The 24,452-nt window shown below is 26.8% G+C and overlaps 2 protein-coding genes across 3 annotated transcripts in view; one reads left to right on the forward strand and one right to left on the reverse strand.

Annotated features, from left to right (window-relative positions):
- LOC132923361 (E3 ubiquitin-protein ligase MYCBP2) overlaps nucleotides 1-24,452 on the forward strand; it is a 277,986-nt gene that overhangs the window by 214,935 nt on the left and 38,599 nt on the right. For both annotated transcript variants that reach the window (XM_060987311.1, XM_060987312.1), the window contains exons 36-37: nucleotides 21,789-22,011; nucleotides 24,015-24,188. In XM_060987311.1, the coding sequence (XP_060843294.1) occupies nucleotides 21,789-22,011; nucleotides 24,015-24,188 (397 nt within the window). The remainder of the gene's footprint in view (nucleotides 1-21,788; nucleotides 22,012-24,014; nucleotides 24,189-24,452) is intronic.
- Nucleotides 7,321-24,452, reverse strand: part of LOC132923359 (uncharacterized) — a 185,322-nt gene continuing 168,190 nt past the window's right edge. Inside the window, exon 37 of the mRNA XM_060987310.1 lies at nucleotides 7,321-7,339. Within this exon, the coding sequence (XP_060843293.1) occupies nucleotides 7,336-7,339 (4 nt within the window). The 3' untranslated portion in view covers nucleotides 7,321-7,335. The remainder of the gene's footprint in view (nucleotides 7,340-24,452) is intronic.

Consider the following 24,452-nt stretch of genomic DNA (forward strand, 5'->3'; position numbering starts at 1 on the left):
AACAAAAAAATTACAAACGTCATTGATTTACAAAAAAATATTATTAATAATAAACATAATCAGACAGTAAAAAAATAAAATAAAAACAACAAGTAACCAAATTCGATAGGTGGTAAAAATTAATTTTTTTTTTTGGAGAGGGATATAATGCATCACACTATAGTGGTGAACATGCAAGTCTAGTTTTTAAAAACGCTCAATATCCTTTATCCCATAAATAACTTCAAATGAAAACTACATGAAAACAGTCATCAACAGGTCTCCGCCGTAGCTTAACTTAAAATATACTTAAATATTGGAAAATTATTATTTTATTTTTCTTTAAATTAAACAATAAAATGGGTAAATAAAACATTATGATGTTGACATCTATTATATAACACAATGATAGCCACTTATCTTCTTTTTTTAGGATTGAAAATACAAAGTAAATTCTTTGAGTTTTAAATAATATGAAAATGCATTCTAAAATTTTATTGACGAAGTGTCATCAGTGGGTGGCTTCTTCACTCAAGATTTTCCTCCTGTAATATTATAGCCTATATTCTTATTGTGCCTTGTGTACAGATTGTATATATATTAATAAAGAAAAAAAAAAAAAAAAAAAAAAAATTTTATTGGAAATAATGTAAACATCAAAGTATGCATATGTAACAGCAGAACAATTTTTGTGAGTTTTAATATTATTAATTAAATTTTATTCAGAAAAAATGGTATACCTAAATAGAACATTTGTGCAATAATCCATATAATCTATATGAATTTAATTACCATTTACCAATAGTTAATATAAACATAATATAACTTGAATGAATTTCAAATACTTGCTATTATTAAAAGGTACTCAAGCTGAATTTTATTATTTGTACAAAATATATGCAAAAATAATTTTAATTGAACAATATTAGCAAAACAGTTTATCGTGAACTATTTTCTAATAAGTATTTAAACTTTTTATAAAATATAATAAATATATCATTACGAATTACGTATATATGTAATGTATTGCAGATTATATATTTTGTACAATATCAAATAATTACGATATAAGTGATTTATACATATACGAACGAGTATTATGTTATATAATTTATATTGCTATATATCATTATTTTAGTATACCTCTCTTGGAACTAAAATAGCATAAAATAAAAAAATTTAAAAAAATCACAACAAGCTGCAACTTATTAAAATTGTATTGCAACCAATACAACAAAATAATGAAATCCCTTAAAAATAGTTTGCATAATATTAAAATGTCGTTTGAAGTACAGCAAACATAAAACGAAGTGTATTTTTCAAAAGAGCTTTTTTTTTTAATAATAAAAATTATATTTATTATAGACTCGTTAACCTTTTCATCACAGTAAAAAAAATAAAATATAATTTTAAATTACGGAACATTTTTTAATTATAATTACAAATTGTTTAATTAATAATAAAAAAAAAAATGGGTGATTTATCAGCAGAGAATTCAATTATTGTTTTCTTATATACCTGTGTGAAGAATATCATAATGTCGTGCAATAGAGAACTATAATGTTTAATTTTATATAGCGTAATCGATTCTGACATAATATTATGTGAAATTCTTATATTTTATTATAAAATAAAACACTATAATATTATTAGTAGTATTTATATTATTTTGTATTAATATTACTATAATATCTATTATTGTTATTTATTTATTAATATTTCGATTTTATTTTGTGCAAATGATTTAAAATGAATTATCCTGAAAATATATATTATACTTTTATATACATAATAATATGTAATGAGATATATTATACCGTACTAATACAGTGTATTATAATCATATCATTAAGTTGACACGACACCAAGATTTTGTTGAAGTAGATGCGACAATCAATGTTTTTGAGACATGAAAGATAATATATTCTATAGACTAGGTTAGTTTATCTACTTGTTATGTGTGTGGGTTTTAAAGGATCATATAATATACGTATACTACCTATATTAAAATTACATTATCATATTAATGAGTTGACACCGTCACCAGAGCAATGTTATAGTTAGCCGAAACTGAGAAATTTATGTAATACATAATATGTTTATTGTATATGCCGTGTTGAGTGTAGACCTATATATGCATAATATGATTTAATGTACTCATTTACATATATTATGAGAATATCATGATGAATTATGGGGTATATACAGTTTGGACAGTGCATATACGCAAAAATTGTAAAATTAAATGTCACTACCCATAGCTGTATAATAAATTTTATAATAATTTAATTAATGCATTACACATTAAATTGGTGAGTGGTGACATTGCGATACAAGAATTACAAGATGAAACGAATTATTTTCTCTTTTGAAGTGTATGAAGTGCGTATGTTGGTGTATTAATAATATTATCATTATATAGATGCATACTGTCAACTATCTTAATTGAACGTCAAAATTATATTATATTGAAAATTGAATTGAGGCTGAAACTAATTTTCTGGTTGTATACATTTTTGTGGTATTGGAGGTAAACCCTTGTCCGCTTAATTATTTTAAGTGCCCGACAAAGCAATAAACTTCGATTCTGTCAATTTAGACCTTTCCGCAGTAAACAAATACATGCATTTAAATACCTGTAAATATGACCGTTTTCTGTAAAAATTGACGATCGAAACAGTATTTGTATATTTACAAGCCATAGATTGAAGTGATCTGTAATATGGTTGGTAAATAAACCTATACAAGTATTGACACCGAAATCATATATTTAAATATTATATTATAGGTAGTTTGAAAATATATAGGTATTTATAGTTTGTATATATCTGAGTATTAACAGGATGTATTTATGCATGAAAAAGTTCTGCAATTTGCAGTATTAAATAGAAACATAAGTATGAGTATACATATATTGATTAATCCACACAAATAATACATTATAAATAAAAATCATTAGTTATTTCATTTTTATTTTAGACATAATAGGTATATTTTAAATATTTAAATTTTAGTTTTCTAAACATTTTATAATTTTCAAAATATTTTAGCTCTTTTCGAGCGTCTTATTGATATTAGAAAATTCAACTTTTTTTTAAACGTTTTAATAAAAATATTAACAAAATGAGAAAAAAAAATTGCAAATTACCTACCTTGTAATTTAATTTATTAAACATATTAAATGTAATAACTATTGAATTCTGAAAATGTAATACAAGGTTTCTTTATTTATTTTTGTTTTACAAAAGTGTAAAGATCTAAAATACATGTTGGAACATTTGTTACATTCTTTAATTCTTTACACAAATATTAAACATTAATATGTACATTATTATAAAATTTACCATCTCAAAAATATAAACTCTATACTTTTCAACTACGTCGAAATTATTAATTATTAATAAAATAGTAAACAGCTGTTAATTTAAATATCGTCATTAATTTTATTTTAATTATTTAATTTAAATGTACAATTATTCAAAGCTATTTTCCAATAAACCTACAGTAAAGTACCGTTTAAAATAAATTAATAATTACTCTATAAATGTATGTATTTTTATTTATAAAATACTTTTAAATATACTCAAGCCTCCGACATAGAAAACTTATTCATAAAGAATAGAAATTCTTTGCTGGATAATAGCTAATATCTTAATTTGTTTTCTCCGATCACATTACAATAACAAAGCATAATTTATTTTTTTAGTTTTTATGGGCATCGATGTTCTAATTTTCATGAAATTGGATATTTTTATGAAAAATAATGATTCCCCCACTAACAATTTTGGTTATTTTGTTGTAATTCGACAAATATTAATCGTAGGAACTTGAAACTTTTCACCATAACTCATATTTCTCATATTTTATATTTTAAATACACAATACAAATTTACTTATGGAAATACTAAACCGTATATTATAATTAAACAACATTATTTTTAATCATAAGTTAATGACAATAATATTTATTATGATAAAATAGTATATAATTTTTGTTAAAAATTAATTAAACCTATTGTACTAGGTAATAATAATGATAAAAACGCTTTATAAAATATCCTTAAAAAAAATCGAGTATTATTAACAATAATGTATCATCGAATTTAAATTAAACAGATCTATCACAATGACTCAATACACTTTAAATCAACAACAAATCTAGTGTATCTTATTAGAGCAGAGAAAGATCCCTGGTTTATATTACTTAAAATCTATGTTAGAAATATTTTATTAATTGTGTTTTTAAGTATTTTGCAGTATAGTGTTATTTATTATTGAAATTAACTATATGATAATTAAATCAAAACATCAGATTTTATTCATAAAATCAAAAAATATAATAATTTAGTTATCAATAAATTGGATCGAAAGATTTTTACATTGTATATAAATCAGAGAAAAAACCTTTTGATTAAACTGATCGAAGTTATTTAATTTTATAAGAATATTCACATATTTAATTTCATATTGTTATTGACATTTTCGACAAATATATTAACGACAATATTACTGCTCTATATTTTACTAAAAATAATAAGACAATACAACAATACGATTGTCCATCTACGCTTATATAGAAAACATATTTTTTATTCAAAAAATTTTAAATATTAAATTTTAACGACTATAATTAATTTAATAAAGTAATATGTATACCTATTAATTTAATATAAATTGTTATACGTATAATACGATAATTATAAATATGTGGTAAATTAAAAAAAAACATCATAAACTTAATTTAAAATAAAATATAATAAATAGCTAATAAATAAAACAAATATTTGAACTTAGTAAATTTATCTTAATTAAATACATTAAATGCAAAGAATTTAGTACACGAAATCGTACGTTCAAAATGAATTATATAAATTAAGTATACTACTTACTTTCGTATATTAGTATATTACTTATAATAGTTACTAAATTGTGTTGAAGACGCGTTAAAGATGCCCCTTATGATTAACACTAAATAACGATATTTACAAGTGCGTTGTAAGTTGTAACAAATTGGAAACGCATATACGACACAGGTACATTATTATAATTATTTAGTTGGCATTAGTTAATGAAATATTGCTCGTTAAATAATATATGATTTATTTATGGATGTGTGAAGTAGATATAAATATAGATACATACTATATACTCATAATTATCGCAATGATTAATAAATTACCTTCAGATTATATTATATGTTCATATTAATAATATTATTGGGTACCTATCTACGTTTTTTTATTTATATACCGAAGTACAAGTAATTTTAATAAATAAAATGGCTGTAGGTATACTGCTGTAGACTAAAATATGAATTTATGTACAAATATTCACAAACATTTACCAAGTTTAATATTTTTGGATAAAAACAAAAATGAAAACTTTTAATTAACATTTAATATGGGTAAAATCTGTAACACGGTCTTGCTTAGCAATTTGTTGAGGTAGTAAATCAATTCAAAAATATTGTATTTAAAATTTTATTCAAAATAAAAGTGTTAAAATTAATGTTTTGAAAATCAATGGCATTTTTATTATTACTATTTTGTTATTTTAATGTTGTTGTTTATTTGTGTGAATATTGTTTATAAATATCTATTAATATTGACGATCGACAAATGTTAATATTATGATATAGCCGATAACGCTTAGATATAATAATGGTATTAGGTGATCACCATGACAAATACGAACAATATCATAATCTCGCACTCGTGCGTGCGTTCATCCAACATGTAAATTCCTGTTTTGATATAATATTGTGCTATACTGTGATTCGCTGGTTAAGGATGATTTTTTAGATCTATATTTATTATTTATAGATATGTATGTACCCATCTAGTATATATATATATATATATATATGTTCGTGTGTGTGTGTGTGTAACAAGTAATAGTTACGATGAAATGGACCTTTTTTTTTTAAATAAAATAGAACGTGTAATATATATTTGTGTGTATTACGATGTTAGGTGTAGCTAAAATATATATACACCATTATTTTCTGCAGCTACACATTTGATTCATAGCGAAATCTCTGCTGCGAATACAAATCGTATCATGGCATCATTTCACAAAACATATATCTATATACATGTATAGTCATCCTACTCATCCTTATACTATACGTACTGTATAGTATATAATATATACATATAATACATTATGGTCTACCCTTGAGAGTTAACCACATTAGAGATATATTAAACTTTTAGGCAAGTGTAAAATTGGTCCCGCACGTATCGTTCGACGAGCAACAGATTAGTCGTTATTTGCTGTTTAAACGAATTAAATGTATGTTTATTTGAAAACTGGTATTTACATTTTATATTATGTATATATGCGTGCCTAGATAGGGCACAATAATGAAATGCATAACGGTAATGTGAGCGTTTATATAAACGTCTAAACGGCAAATTAAACAATATTACGCGTTGATGTGGTTTGTATTTGAGCAATAAGTACATTATAAACTATTAATAAAGTATCTATGCACACACAATACACATTATAGTACATAAATGTATAATGTGTATAATAATTATACGATCTAGAGATTGCGACTGTTAACATATTTTTATAGAGTTCCGTGTGCATACCACATTACATTATATCGTTATTATAATTCAAAGTTTATGTAAATTATAACGAGATAGGTGTGCTAAGCAAATACAATTGAATGATTTAAAAAATATATACACTATATGTATATTAAATAAACGCACAATTAAATATTGTAGCTTGTATATAATTTCGATTTATTGCGTTATAAAATTAATTGTTCAAAATCAGAAATTCAATAAGACATTGTTATGGTCGTATAGAAACTAAATTTTTTTACTAAAACTGTTGTTAGCGTAGACTTTATTGTTACATTGAAAAATATTTTTAGAGTTTTTTTTTTATAAAATCTCAAAATGTATTAATATAAGTTTTTTAATAATTCATACAACATTTTGAATCAATGGTGAAAATTTACGTTTCTAAAACGAAATGTTGAGTCTGTTTCATCTTTTATACTTATAAATTATGCCAATTATGATTACTTTCTCTGAATATTCCAATTTTGTTAGATTCGATTATTTATTCTGATTCTTACGCTTGATGAGTTATTGCTATTGAAATACATTTTTCACATACAACTTTATTTATCTTGTTTTACACAATATATGTCTGTTTATGTGGTATAACTTGTATTATATTGTCATGTTTACATACAATTTTGCGAAGAATTTTATTAGAAGTTTTCGGTTGGTTCGATCGGTGATATGTCAGGCGTCTGCAGTTGCGCTTTGATCATCGTAACTTTAAATTTTAAACTTGGTATTTGATCTCGGATTATGGTTCGGCCTCTTTTCAGCTATATAAAGAAAACAAAATATCAAATTACATAGCAGAACGAAATTGAACGAACGGATTTCGTAATATTATTAAAACTAAAAGTACCCCAACGGGTAACGGAAAACAAGGGGAAATAATGGAAAACGTTTTATATTAAAGGTTTGCCAATAGGTGGCTATATACTAGCTACTATACATATACGTCATCAATGAAAAGCAAAACATAAATATCTCATTTAAGTGTAACAATATATAGTGTCCAATTTTTCCGATATCCTATTACACTTATTATATGTGACCATAATATATTATGAAAAGCCGGCACGAGATATAATAAATTTAAATATATTTATATAGTATTCACATCCTCTAGTTTAATTAAATTCACAACATACCCTTTAAAAAGTACTGCTTTACGCGAAATTGTTTTGAAACGACTAAAACAGAGTAAACAACAATAATTAAACGTGGTAACATATTTTATTTATGAATATTATTATGACTTAGACAGTTCACGGTTCGGTAGATAATATTCTACTCGTCATAAACTTAAGGTTGCAAGTCTTTTAAACCCATCTGACATATTATATAACTTTGAGAAATTAAATGCATATGGTCCTTGAATACCGTAAGATATAGTAAAACATATTAAATATAATTTATTTACGTTTTTTTGGTTCAGTATGAACCAATTTTTAAGAACTTTGTATTGAATTTTCAATCGTTGGCTATACAAATGAATATTTTATAAATGTTTTCGAGGAGCCTTGTATGACATTTTCAAGCTTTTTAGTGCTTTTATCAAAAATTATAAAAAAAATAAAAAATAAATCCTGTGTATAAATAGCTTAAAAAACAGCAAAATATTGTTAAAATTATGTGTATAGAAAATATTAAGTGAACATTTTAAGTTTGTTTTTCAGTATAATTATTCCGTTTTTTCGTAATTTTTTTTATCGTTTTTCCCGATTATTTTTGTAAGTTATAGAAAATGTCTGCTTTTCACCCTATTAAGTATAAACTAGATCTAAGTTTCTACTAAAACTAAGTTGAAAATCAAAGGCATTAGAACAGAAATAAAACACATATATCACTTTAAAATCAATACCATTCATCAAGCCACTCAGAAACTAAAATATATATAACATTTAAGTTCCTAAGAGCTTAATATGATGTGTATATAATATTATAATATTATGTATGTATATTTAATAAAAAAAATGAGTTTATAATAAAATTAGTAATACGAACATTTTACAATTCGTAGATATTATAATATAATATATAATATATTATGTTGTGCAGACGGTTGTATATTAATGACGTGTATTGACACGTAAAAACGTCTCCACGTCAATTGATCTCGTCTGTAAATTCACGTATTCTGATGATATTCAAGGTGGTGACATAAAACATTATTATTATTATTATTATACTTCAGCGATGGGATCTCTAGCTAGACTTCTTCTTAGGCGTAATATCTTATACAAAACGGTTTTGGAACGTCGTTGCGTGCATTTTATTTTCTCCATTCGTCCACGTCCGTCGACGGTTTTTTTCTCATTTACACTCACATCACCGACCCCCCTTCGGTTGCTGTCGTCTCCGCGTTCATCGATCATCGGCAAAGGCGGTGCGGGGAAAAAAACCGAACGCGCCGAAAACCCCTATACAGATATTGGCGGCAGGAGGGGCGCCGACGACGCGACGTCCCGGACCGCAATAAGGGCGTGAGCGTGACGCTGACAAATAGTCAAATTGATCGGAGACGTGAGCCAATTTAAAAACCTCTCGTCTATTACGCCACCGCTTTTTCGGCCGGGCTTGTTATTTCTGTCGTTTATTTGCCTAAGGAAGTGTCGACCGAGTGTTGACCTGCGCCGTTTAGAGTTTATACATATTAATAACAATATGATATTATGGTATGCTTTCAGCGTTCTACAAATAACGTACAATATTCGTATACAAGTCCCGCAATGCGTGTACTGTTTCAAACGCTTTTCGAAACGATCGAAACGTTTCATAACGCTCATAATTCAAAACCACGTAAAGTGTGTGAATGCTTGCATAATATTAAACGATCATCTGTTCAGTACAACAGCTCATACAGGGTTTATGCAGACGGATACAATTCTCGAAACTGTGTATAATTTTATCCGTTTTGCGATTTTTCTGCGGAAAATTACGCGGAAGTAATCGCCGATTGATCTGTATAATGTGCTTGTGCAACGACGCGCCTGTAAATTATATAATATTATGAGATTATTTACACGCCCACTTGGATGGATGTAAGACAATTGTGCTTCAGCCAATGGAGCAATGCACACATATTAATCACTGTAAATGTATACGTTCCGTATACATTCAGTAGATTTTCTTTTACAACGTCTGCTTCAATTTTTTTATGCTCTCGAGTCATTAATCATTTATTGCCGTATGGAATAGCGCTTTTACGAAAAGTCCTATTACGGCAACGCTAAAACCATATTGTGTTGTTAAAATCAACATTATAGTAAATATACATAAAACCATTATACACATATTATACTTACCATATTTGCAAATATTTCACAACCATTACGTACCATATTATTATCTACTACCCTATATGCCCTATATACCGGGTAATGCAAGATACATAGTTTTTGAAATAGATCCTTTCAATCTCGTCGATCAAATTATGTTCAAAAGTTATTTAAATCATTATTTAAGTCGATTTGATCATTATTAATTTGTAAATTGTAAGATTATCACGTACATAATATATATATATATTGTACAATTCAATTTTATTATTATTATTATTTTCGTAGCAATTATATCATTTTGGTTTATCATTATTTAAAAAATTATTTTTGGATTTTAGTCCGTATAATATTATATATTTTTGGGCTACGGCAAAATGCCCCTGCGGTTAAACGGCCACGGTTATTTGTTCCGATTCGCACGCGAATATCGAACGATTTTGTTTTTCAAACATTTGTGAGCATATTTAAATTAAACCGTATTCACTCGTCACTTTGCTCGATCGCGTGTTAACCGTTTTTCCGACGGACAATGGTCTCAATCAACTGGCTTTTATCGGGCAATGTACGTAAAACGTGTTTCATTGAAACTTTAAATATATATAAATTAATCGCGAGACTGCTACATCGTAATTGGAATTTATATCGTACATGAGATGTGATATCTCTGTTCCGGCGCATTCGAAAAGCACGGCTGTTTCTCGTATTAAAATATATTATAATATTATTATTGTGCCCTATCAATTGAATCTAAAAACACGTAATGAGGAGTCATTCAAATTAGGAAATTCGTATTGATATATTATAATAATATTATATATAACAAGGTTATTTATTTTTTTATTTTTACGAATTCGCCGTGCGTTTTTGCATAGCTCCAGGCCTCCAGCTCGAAACATTAACACGGATTGCATAGTCTATAGTGTGTGTGTGTGCACACCCCTCTAAAATATGTGCGCGGGCACTATTAATAATATTATCATTAATCATTTTATATTATAATCATATATTCACGAAGTGAAGCATTTAATCTAACTATCTAAGAAACTCGTATTTAAAAAAAACATTGATGTTTTTTGAAAATATTTTATTTCTTTTAAATAATTTTGAATAGATATAAAACAACTGTTTTTACTGTTTTTAGAAAGAAAAATACATTTTTACACTTTCATAACAAATGTTTTTTTTAGATATTTTAAGTGGGATATACTTTTTTAGTATTTATATCTATAAAATAAAATTTTAGACAATTATTATATTAGTTATATGTATTTAAAGTTTACTTTACAAAGTAGGTATAGTGGATTGACATTTTGGGTAGTATCCTTGTTCCATTCCACTGATTATTATAACTGTAGAGTGCGGATTTATATGCATTAAAAAACTACCAAATATGCGCTAAAAAACCTAAATATGCATAACTATAGGCACTAAAATGTTAAAATATGCATAAAAATTATTAGCAAAAAAAATTTATTTTTTAAATATTTAATTTAATAAAATATATCTAAAAAAATTATCGAATCCAACTATAAACAAGTATATACTTTTTTTAATATTTTTCTTTTTTTTTGCAGGTAGTTTTAATCTATAAGAAAAAAATAAGAATCAATTTTTATAAAAAATGTATCTTAAAATAAATTTACTTACCTAAATGTGAATTGCATTGTATGACAATTATTTTATATTATTATATTATAATACTGTATATTTCAAAAATATCTAAAAAAACCAAAAACATCAAAATATGCACTAAAAGATGAAATATGCTATTAAAATTGTAAAATAAGCCCTTAAAATAGAAAAATTACAAAATATGCAAAAATATGCGCTAAAAAAGTTTCATTCTTTAAATTGTTATGTTATGAAACAAATTTTGTGCTTACTTAGCATATCATATGATCAACCAGAATAAATATGCAAATGCATACAAATCCGTGCTCCAAATTTATTAGTATTATACGCTTATCTAAACTAGTAATACTTATAAAACATCAAATAATCGTTCGGTCAAAGTAAACTAAAGAATATTCTGCTTTGGAACAAGGAATTAAAAATACATTTTGTCATAAAAAAAAAAATAATAATAATAATAAAATAATAATAACGACAAAAATAGTAAAAAATATACCTGTTCATTTTTTTAAATAATGTTTTTTATCCACTTAAGATTATATTTATATAAAATATTTTAAAACGTTAATAATATTTCAAATAACTAGCTTTTTATTACCATTAAATTTATCACCCGGAAAATTTTAAATTAATTTTGTTTGACGTATATTTTATAAGTTAGCTAAGTATAACTAATTTGACGACCAGGGTTAAATTAAAAACTGTATTTTAATTTCTAATATTGCCATTGCGGTATTTCACTGCGTACAGTTGACCTTTGTTCATCATATTTATATTATATCGTTTTAATATGTATATATTTTAAATATACATTTATACATATAAATAGTGATAAGTCAATAAATAATATTTTAGTACAAAAATATAAATATTTAAGTATTTTTTTTAATTCGGCCTTATTACAAAATATTACTATTTACTAGTAAACTAAATTATTGATTAAGATTTTTTGATGACCACGTATAAAATATGTAGATACTGCAGCGCCAGCGTGAGACTGCAGCAGTTGCAGCTGCAAGATCGGTGCACTTAATTTATAGTTCCATGTTTGTTTGTTATATAAAGCCACGAGTGGAAATCCAAACAAATCTCCTGCGAGAGCGCTTGCGAAACGAGATAGAAAGGTTTACTGCAAATTTATCGGTGGTTTATTCCTATAGTCGTAAACAATTTTATTATGTCCTGACCATTAAACAGGACACTTAAACGCGTGTAGATTCGTTTGCGTACGAAGAAACCGAAAAGTCTTTATCATCCATCCGATGACACAATATATATATAGGCGATGATTAATAAAACCATGGTATCGTTAGCTTTTTGCCGGTTAAAAAATTTACGAAAATGCGCATCAACGTTTATCCGCGTATGATATTATATTATCCATGATTATAAAGGACATGTTTGCATAATGCAACCATTTACGTCCCAGTATTTATTATATTTGTGGCCACTATATAACGATGCAACTTTTGCACTTTGCACTTTTTTTTGTGTCAATATTGGCACCTCCTAAGCGATTTGGATGTCTGAAGTAAAATAAAAATAATTTTATGGAAGTTAAAAAAAAAAATAAAAATAAAAATGTATTCAAAACCTAAATATAAGAAAATATATAAATACATGAAAGTGTATTTAAATTCAAATCTCTCAAAATAAATCGAACAATATCAAATCAATTATTATTGGCAATAATAATAAACTTTTAGTGGTAATTTAAAATAGAACAATACTAATCGGTTTTCACGATCTTGAATGTTGTCACCGATGAATTGTTCGATAAATCTGTGGTAAAACTTTATTATACTTCGAATTTACTTATATTATTAAAAACATAACATTAAACTACATAAATAGATTGCGCAATAGAGCTCAAATATGATTTGATGTATCGAGATAATCGATGCATTATTGCATTGGTATACCTCATTAGTCATTAGGTATAATATGATTAAAATATTAATGAGGTAAACCCTGTATAATTAATATATTATGTCTAGCTGTTTTAAATTCATACTTTTCATCATCATTTTTTATTAAAATTATTACACATGTGCTCTTCTTGAAGATCTACTCCGACTATGAATTGCTATTCAATCATTCCAAATTTTCTTCTAATTTCCAACTAAATCGTATGATTCTTTTATTTTATTTAAGTATTTAACATTATTATATTGTGGTAAAAAAAAAGAGTCAATGAAGCGTTGACTCTTCACAAACATTACAATATATGTAGAGAATCATAAATCTCAATATTATTGTACAACTTTCATAAGAATAACCATTTATCAGTAGATGTTTTCCTAGCTCCAAAATCGTTAATTTAAAAATATTATAGTAAATTCTTCAAGTAATTTTTTATTTTGATCTTTTTAAGATTTTGCATTGCACGAATCAAATCAAAAATATTATAAATACCTAATAATATACATATTATTTATAATTGTTCTAAAAAGAAAATGTCAACATATTTTTATAATAAGCTATAATAGCTAGTTTTAATAAATTCGTTGTCGTCGACACCATTTTACACCTCCACGGATATAGATAAATATCCAGGATAATTCGTATTTGTACTTACTATTAACTTTAAAGTGAATTAACTATACTTATCTCAATCTTTACTAAATTACTACTTTTTACTAAAATTTTCTTTTTTATTCCACTATAGTACTATATGATAATTTTTGCTACATACAATGAAACATCGTCTCCCTACAGACTTGTCACTTGCACGGCTTATTACACCCTCGAACCCGCAGGAGCCACAACAATATTTGTTTGTCTTTTGCCGTCACGTAAATGCATAATAATAATAACGATGTAACGAACGCATAATGACGTCGATTTGTAACTTGAGGCGTGGCAGACTTGATAGGAGTTATACGCGGGCGGTATAATGTTCTATAATGGATCGACCCCATTTGGGAATAATAATAATATTATTAACATTAGAGGTATCGTATAATGTACCTCAACGGTGGGATTGGTGTGAATGAGATTCGACCACAACCGTGGTTTACATACATATACGATAACATCATCGCAGCTGTTATTATTATTATACATATATCGCACTATAGTTTTAGTGTCCGCAAAACGACGTATATAATATACACTAAATGTATATGTCAATAAAAGGCAATGTGTGTGTATATATGCGTATGTGCAAGTGATTCACAGCCAAGTTTATCGCATTCATGGTTTTGACATAGACCACACCAATAATCGAGGATGTGTACACCTCGATACCAAATTTTAAAATTTTTCATTTTAAAGGGTGACTCATAAAAATAATAATTGGCTAACGAAAAATTAAAATTTTTTCTGTTTCTAAAGGGTAGCCATTGATTATACATACCATACAATAGTTGTTATAATTGTATACCCGTATAATAAAATATACGTATTTTTGTCAAAAACACCGAAATATAAAATGTGTTAAAAATATGAGTAGTTTAAATTGACAGAGTTTAAAACAGGATAAATTCGCTAATTTATTAAATTTGTCGCGGGCAACACCATGCAGGATCAGTTACAATAAATACATATTTTTACTACACGAAATCGAAGAACTGAAACAACTAAATAATGTTTGAACATGATCCAAATTCACACAGTTCTAGTTCGATTTTTTTTTTATAAAAATGTCGTCAATTGATCCAGCAAGATCCGTAGTAGATATTAAAAAAAAATAATATAGTAATAGAATACTGTAAATTAGTATAGGCCCGTATTTTATATTTGGCCACAACAATCCAATTAACTATATTAAAAATGTGTATAGTTTACATTTGTCGGAGCTCAAGGAGTGCTAAATCGTATGGATTTAATTTATCACAAACATCGCTACTAGTAGTATATATATCACGTATTATATAATATCGTCGCCAATCGAATATACTATGATAACGATATATATTCCTCTAATACATTTCCTCCTCGCGACCGCATTAATCGCATTTAATTTGTTACTAGCACGCACACATGCAGTGTACTCGTTCATATAGGTGTATATATAGTCACTGTTTCACATCGTGGAGTTACAAAACCAACCCCCAAACCACCCCGTCCGAGAGCAACCATATTATCTGAAACCCGATGAATGGCACGCGCAGAAAGAGATATATTATCGTACGAAAGTGTTTATGTGTGTGCGTGTATATACAATGTAGTTTTTATACGACTTGACGTTCACCCGAGCACCACCCCTGTCGTCCTTCAAGATTTGTGCAAATGGAAAACGTTCAGCCGGGAAATCCAATTACAAAAACCACTATTCAATTGTCTAAAGGTCTTTGTGAACAGAGTCCGTTGTTTTCCCTAAACTAATCTCGAAAATTTATTAGTTATTTTTTTGCCGCTTCATTCCAAACTGTTGCCAGATTACGTTATTATTATTATTATTATTATTATTATTATTTTTATAGTATACAAAAATGTGTATTTATAATATACATTTACACTATTAATTTTTTATACGGTTGCCATTACGCGATGCGTATAGTCCATAACGTAGCTGTTGTAAATTCTACTTTAATACGACCTTAATGTGCAATATGTTATCTATATATTATAAATTATAATATTCCATGATTTTCAATTAAACCATAATGCATACAAAATATAAATACATCTGTGGAGTTAATATAGGTATATTTAGTTATTTTATTTTCTGTCAGAGTAGGAACTCCTACTAAAACAAAAAACAAATTACGATTATATAATTCGGCATCGTGTCGAACATTATTTTTTGTTTTTAAAAAACAAATTACATATTATTATGTTGCAAGAAAAAATAATTATAACATCATTCACGGATAATAAAACTATACACCTTTGCCGCTACGTAATAATAGCAAGCTACATAGTTGTTTACCAAAGTCTTTCGATGTTTAAAAACCAACTAAATTCAGTATGAAAAAAATAAAAAAATACTGTTATAACTGGGATTTTAAATCGTCATTCAAATTATTGAGTATATTTTAGCTAACACTTCAAATCACGAGATGAGGTGATGATACGTCATAACACTATAATCGCGTAGATCGCTATAATTATACAATATACGCATATTACGTGCTGTAACTACTTTGATATCTATCGTCGACTGGTAATTTATTGTGTAGACCGTGTGTTGTACGCTGACGTGTAGATTGCCTACCGTTGACACACACGCATTATAATAATATAAATATATATATGTAGATCTTTTTTTGTCTTGGCCTTACACGAATAATTATAAATTATATTCGTTGTTATGTCTACGCGCGGTTTCAGCGTTCACTCTCTTATAGCCACACACGATTGGTTTTCCCAACGATTTCTACAGTCCTGTTTATAGTTATTATTATTTATTTGGATAAAAAAACAAAAACAAAACAAAACACCCGTGAATATATATTAAACATATTTATGAATATAATATTTATGTAGTATTAAACTATTTTTTATTTTATTGTCATCATTAACTATGACGATTATATTTATTTTTAGATTTTGATTTTGAAGTGGTGCTAATTTAATGTTAGGTATACGTATTATAATAAAATTAATAACCCATATATTATGCAAATACGAGTGATATAATAATTATAATTTACAATAATAATTCACCATTATAAATTGGAATAGTATATGAAGTTTCATAATAACTCATTATAATAATATTATGAGTAAATATTAATTTTGCAAGAATTTCACGATTTGAATTTGAATGCCTAACAAGTCTCTAGGCCGTTGGGTAGTTGAAGGGAATAGTGTTATACTCCTAAACCACTTCTCCCTACGAGTGAGATTAGAAGACGAAAATTACTTCTACGCTCATACTAATATATATATATATATATATATATATATATATAAGTATATAACCACGACTCTCGACTTTAAATTATTCAAAGTGTTTGTATCCTTATTAAACTCTATAATTCACACATGCGTGTTATTAAGTCGAATTCGTAATACTGGCCCGCAGTAAATAAAATGTACAGTAATAATAATATATACTCGGCGCGAACACGCGTATCCTGTTATCTATAGACACGCAAAATTGCTGTAGTGTTATATCACTTACGTATATATTACTTTTTTTAGTTATTTATATTTATTTCCATCATGAACATCGTCTAAACGTTGGTTTTTGTCATTTTTCGTCCTTTCACGACGGCGGCTCATTGTGATATTGATAAAATACGATCTTTTTTGTAACCGCTACTATTATATAATAATAAAAGTAAGCCGTAGGACAACCAAACTAGTAGCCCAGTTTATATCCGTCGATCTACAATATAGGTATGTTATAAAATGCGAGAGTAAGCTATAATATATTTTCGAGATACTTCTCCAAACGCTATATCGCTGGTTTATTTTAGAGTTATCTTTAACACGGATCGTACTTTTACAATAATATATAGGTACGCGTATTATAATAAATTTTGATTTCAAGGTTAACCCTATTTAAATACGGTTATTATCATTACCGAATAGGTAGTCATATTTTCCGATTTATGAAATAATCGCCAACACGATTTATAAACCGTACACAGATATCCAAATCAACAACGATTTGTAGCATCGTTGAATATTATAAATACATATGTATGCACTGAGCGTCACACGTACGTGCGTTTTGCAAATTATCGTGTTCGGAAAATATAATGCATATTATACTGAATAATTTTAAGATCCATTTCGAACAGTGCAAACATAATACATTATGTATATAGTTATTAGCACTAAATAGTATATTACATTAATATGTATGTATAATATATTCTATATAGGCGCAATAAAATATAAATCACGCACGTTCCAGTCGACGCCCATTCATTTAAATAGGTGTATATATCTATAGTGTTTTGGTTATAACTATTTCGATTCAACCGTTTCATTCGTTTTGTATGTCTGATAAATATTATTCGAACGGTATTGATTTCGAATGGCGGAGTATTTATTTTAAGTTTTTTTTTTATGAGCAATTAAAAAATATAAATCACTAATACGAATCGCTAGTTGACTAATTTTTACGAATTGATCAAATCAAACAAAGATAAAAAAAAAGGAATAAAATTATTCATTCTGTTTTAATACTCACTATTTTTCATGCATAAATTTACTTCCAAACTTTTATTACACTTTATATTAATATACATCATAATAATTTTCCATTCGTTCGTACACAATATTATTCAAACTTATTACTTAAATTATACACGCTATGTATTACGTATATATTATGTACATAAATATTACTATAGCGTTTAAAACGAGAGTAGCTTTAAATGAATAGTTTTTAATTGTAATATTATATAACATTTTAGTGAATTATTATTCAGTAAATATAAGTACGTAATTACTTTTAAGTTCTAATAACTACAAAATACAAAATGTACATCGTCATTGGATGATATAATATATACATATGTGTATGACAATATATTCACCTAATCTGTAACATACATACAGATATGTATAGGTATTATATGCTTATATATATTTGTACTTATATTTAATATGTATACGTAAATAATTGTCATTTACTCATATATTAGTGTTATTTGAGTCATTATTAAAATATAATTAATATTGTAATCACTAATCAATACCTAACAGACGGCCAATTTATATTATATACATTTTTTTTCTTTAAGTACGTATTTAAAAATTAAAAATAAACGATACTCGTAATAATAATATTTTTGTTACTTATCCGAAACGATAACAATATAAAGTATTATAAATATTATAATTATACAATTCTAATAATAGTAACGCGAAAATGATATTATTATAAAATTTACGAATTAATGAGTGACAAATGCCCGGAGACAATATTATATTATTGTTAAAGTGTACCATAATTATTTTTTGTCTTTCGATATTGTTTTACAAACTTCCATCTGGTAGTGGCCTGGCTATCGCTCGTTAGTCTTAATATATTATGTAATTATAATACGCAGAGCAAGTGATTTCATGAGAGATCGGTCTCCAGTCTGTATATATAAGTACAATATTACAATACCATAAGTTTATTAAAAATAATAATACATTCTAAATTCTTAACGGAGTGATATGATATGTATTTTTTTATTTTTGTGTCGTCACACTTTTTAGTTTTTATAGTAAAAAGAATACTTCGATTTCCAACTTTAATGGTGATTCTGATAGCAAATCGGATCCAGTTTGTACTTTAGAAGAAGAAACATAATTATAAAGTCCTTGTACCATAAAAAATAACAGAGCCAATACAGGATTAAAATAAAAATAAAATACCTACGTTTGGTTATTAAAAAAGTTGTTCAGTAACAATATAGTTACAAAAAGTTAGACCAACTTCGCTCATAATCGTTTCTCATCACATAATATCATAATTTATCATTGAATTTAAATTTAACATATCCATTTTAGTTATACTGACTTAATGACGTGGTACACTTGAGACCTACAAGTGTACCTATAGCCGGGCGGTTAAAAATACTGTTTATTGATTTACAAATGTAATATTTTTACATTTACACAATTATTTAAAATGATGTCATACTATGAGAGCTCGCACAGCATTAAGGGATACGAATTGTACGAATTTATTGATTTTATCGCATTACCATATTATATTATGTTCATATAATAATATAATATTATCAACTGCTATATTATAATCGTCCATGTTATTTCGTATTTATTTATATCGGTTTCCAAAAGTTCTTTTACAAAATGTAAAAACCATAAAATTGGTCCCGCTTTCGGGTAACTCAGGTACGCACATACAATATATCATTCTAAAAAATACAATGCGTGACCTATACCTACGCACTTTTTGTTTACAGCATAGTTGGAATAGAAAACATTATATTTTGTATGCGATAAAATAATCGTAAAACACCGCCGATACGTTTAAATCCGATAACTGGTAGTAGGGCACCAGCCAAAATACGAACGCAAATTGGGCGTTTTAATGTCAAACTACACTTGATTTATTTTCAAACACTATGCGCGAAAGAGACACAAAGACAGATATAAAATACAAAAATATAAAAATTTAGTATAACGCGTAGTCGTCTCTCGCCGATGTGGGCGAGTGCACCGTGAATAACAATATATTGGCAGTTCAAAGACGGTATTATTATAGTTGATTTTTTATTTTTTTATTTTTATTTTATTATTCAGACAACATTTTTCAAATATCGTTTTTGTATTATGATGAACTATAATTTTTCTTTACACGACGACGGCGCAGCGTCTTCTCGCGATCTTTTCTTCTTAGAAATGTTGAATGATAAAACAGTCAGTGTCGATATTATATATATATATATATATATTATAAACAATATACGCATGTTGTGCCATTAAAATAACGAGGTAAATAATATATGACACCGTGATACCTACTTTTTAGTTATTTTTCTCTCTATTTCTCTCTTATCAGAATAATTTTTACGTTATTATCCTCATTGATGAATGTACTGTTGTTCAAATGTCACATAATAAACATTTTAAAATTTTTTCTACTGACTTGTCGAACCACGAGACGACGTGCTTGTCATATCAATGTTACAAGCAGCACAATAGATTGTGCTGACAAAAAATATTCATATATATATTATAATATATAATATGGTACTACGACTACTACGTACATTATCGTCCTTGTAAACAATTCTATTCTCTTTGAAAGCACTAGTCAATATATGATATACCTACCTAGCATCGTAGTATAACTTATTGTTTATTTCAAAATATTTGTATACATACCTATATGAAACGGGAAATCGACGTCGTAATCGTTGTGTACTAAAAAAAAAAATAAGAGAGACGAGAATAGAAACGCGTAAACATCAATATTCGGTTATTTTTTTTTTATAATTGATAAAATATTTCAAGAATAGAGGTTTTTAATCTACATTAACGTAGTAACTAAAAATACATATTAATCAAAATTATTCCCTTGTACAGTATACACAATATGGTAACGTGTTTCGAAAGATTTCCAATTTTTAATTTAGAATTTTTAGACTATTCGTATTATAATTTTAGTTATAATTGTTTAGTGTTCTTTGGAGGGATTGGTGTAATGAAAAAAGGGATAGTTGAGAATTTGCGGGTTATGGGATATTTAGAACTGTTAGTCTAGAAGACACATATTACACATATTATACCATGTAAAATACGATATTGTACCAAATATAATGTTGAATAATAATATATAGTACGATAAAAAAAAAAATAATAAAAAAAATACAATCGTCTCTTTGTTTATGTTACAATATTAGAATATAATTTTTAATTCGTTGTTTTTGTCATATGTTTACAGCGTGGACGGGAACGAAAACCGTTTTCTCAGGGAGTTCGTGGCTTGTGCGCCACACTCGGCCGGTTGTCGTCTGGCCAGATGGCTTCAACCAGAGTCAGTCATCGAACCGGATTCATGCGAGCTTTCGCTGTCCACGGCTGAGGTGCGGTGTGGATGGCCTGCCAAATTTACCGTTCGAACCCGTGACCAGTACGGTAATCTAGTTCAATCGATTGGATTGAAGGTATGTATATAAAAACGAGCTTATCATGATTGTAGGGCAGATGAAATGAAAATTTGAATAATAGTTAAATTTTAGTATAAATTTATAAAGTGAAAGCTGAAAGATCATAAAATTTAAAATATATTCTAGTGATTTTTAAAATTTAAAACATGTTCTATCTCATTATTGCGAATTCGTTAAAAATAACTTTTAAAGAAACATAATATGTTTTTATAATTTTTCTGTTTTTAATACAAACTGAGAGATAATTGAAAATAAATTGATTTTTCAGAGATTTAAAAATAAATTTTAATATTTTTAACTGAAATACCCATAACATTTTGATCATTTCAGTAATTTATAGTATTGAAAAATATTAAAAACAATCTCAGTGTTTACATTTCGATGATATTTTTACGGAGTATTTAGTACGGTGCTTTTATAATTTTAATATTAATACCTGAATTCCAATGTTTAATAACGAAATTACTATACCAACTTGAATTGTAATAACGTATTGAATAATAATTGAATATTTTTTTTATTTCGTTAAAAGTAATCAATTACCTATGTTTCATTTTAATACTATGTACATTTTAAGAATGTGCTAATAACAAATATTTGTAGGTCAGCTGTATTATAAATTTGCAGAAATCTAATACATTGTTATTAGTACGACCATATGTTTATATGCGCTAATATGGTATATTATGCATAATTAAGTAAATCAGGGAATGTTGACGTATAAAACGTTTTATAAGTATCTAATTTGTATTAATCCATTGATACCATTTTATAATATATATATATATATAAAAGGATGAGTGCATATTTGTATTTATTTCCTACTCACTTTTCCACCACACGAATAAGGCATCGAGTTAAAGGTACATTGATACTATAGCAATATAAAATCGAGTAATCAATAGGGAAAATAGTAACCTATTTAATTAAGGTTTGGTTATTTACAAGGGTTAACAAGACGTATATAACTTTTGAATGTGATTTCGCTTACCGCTTTAGAAAACCATTTCATTTATTAATTATTATTATAACTTTACTATTTATGTTAACATTTCATTCAAATTTTAAATTAGTGTTAAATAAGTCATTAGCAAAAGCATAATGAAATTTTGCGGGCAGCGTTGAATACGATTCTATGAAAAAGGTTTTAGCGAATTTAATTTTCATTTAATAATAATAGAAATAGCGATTAAATACGTTTAACATTTAATTTACGCTTGGTGTATTTTTATTTTTAGTAAAACTTATTTGTTTTGTAATTGAACGGTAAAAACTCTATTTTCAATTTAAATTAATAAAAATTTTTTATCCAAACTTTAATTAGTATTTTACACACATATAATACGATAGTTAATTAAATCGGAAATAAAAAAAAAATAATAATAACGTTCATAAAGTTGTTGAAAAACCTTAACTTTTCTATACTTATGAAAACTATTGAGCTCGCTTGCAATATTACAGTAAGTATAATATATATGTTTCATCATTTATAAGTGCATAACAGTTTAAATAAAAAAGTTATGTTATTATTTTAAACCTATTATATTTTATAAAATTGATTTATAAATGCATTTTCCGATAATAAAATTGATTAATTCTGAGCACCTACCAGTTATTTAAAAAATTGATTGACTTTTTGTAACGAGGTTATTTGAACATACACGGTAATAATAATATAATAAAATAACATTTCGTATTCACCGCCCGACCGTACAACACATAATATGTTTCTTATAATATCGCGTTTTAAATAACTATAATAATACAACGTAAACAAATTTAGATATAATATGAAAGGGTTTACGGATCTTTTTTTGCTCCTAATGAATAATATATTGATATTTATAATATTGTAACATTTGTAACCTAACTAGCCGTAAGTTTATTTACTGTTGTGTTGAATCGGACATTTTGGTGTTCTATACTGGATAATTATATCTATATAGCGTATGCGAATTAATATTATAATAAATTATTGTCTAACACTCTAAACACAACAGGTGGAATTCTTCACTCAATCGAACTGCAAATCCAAAGCCAACCCATATATAGACATTTGTTCCGGTACGGTGGATGACAAGTATTTCGGTGGGCACCCCGTGCCAAAAACGTATGTCCCGTACGAGGCGGTCATCAAGGACAAGTTCAGATATCAAACTATTACATTTATGAAAGTACGTATTTATGATTAAATAACAAAATTATAGTTAGAAAAATTGTATATTGCGTTTAGTTATTACCGTCGGCAATTTGTTGAAAACTCGAACCATGTTGTTGTGTACATATTGTTATTTAATCTCAAGGAAATCTATTGAAAACTTATTATTTTAATGCGTTTGGTCTTGTTGGACTCGCGTAGACGTACAATATTCGCTGTTTGCGACGGCAGCAGATTATATAATGGTAATTAATTAAGTCGGCGTTTAATCAGAATAATT

The sequence above is a fragment of the Rhopalosiphum padi genome, chromosome 2, assembly GCF_020882245.1.
Source record: "Rhopalosiphum padi isolate XX-2018 chromosome 2, ASM2088224v1, whole genome shotgun sequence".
Taxonomy (NCBI): domain Eukaryota; kingdom Metazoa; phylum Arthropoda; class Insecta; order Hemiptera; family Aphididae; genus Rhopalosiphum; species Rhopalosiphum padi.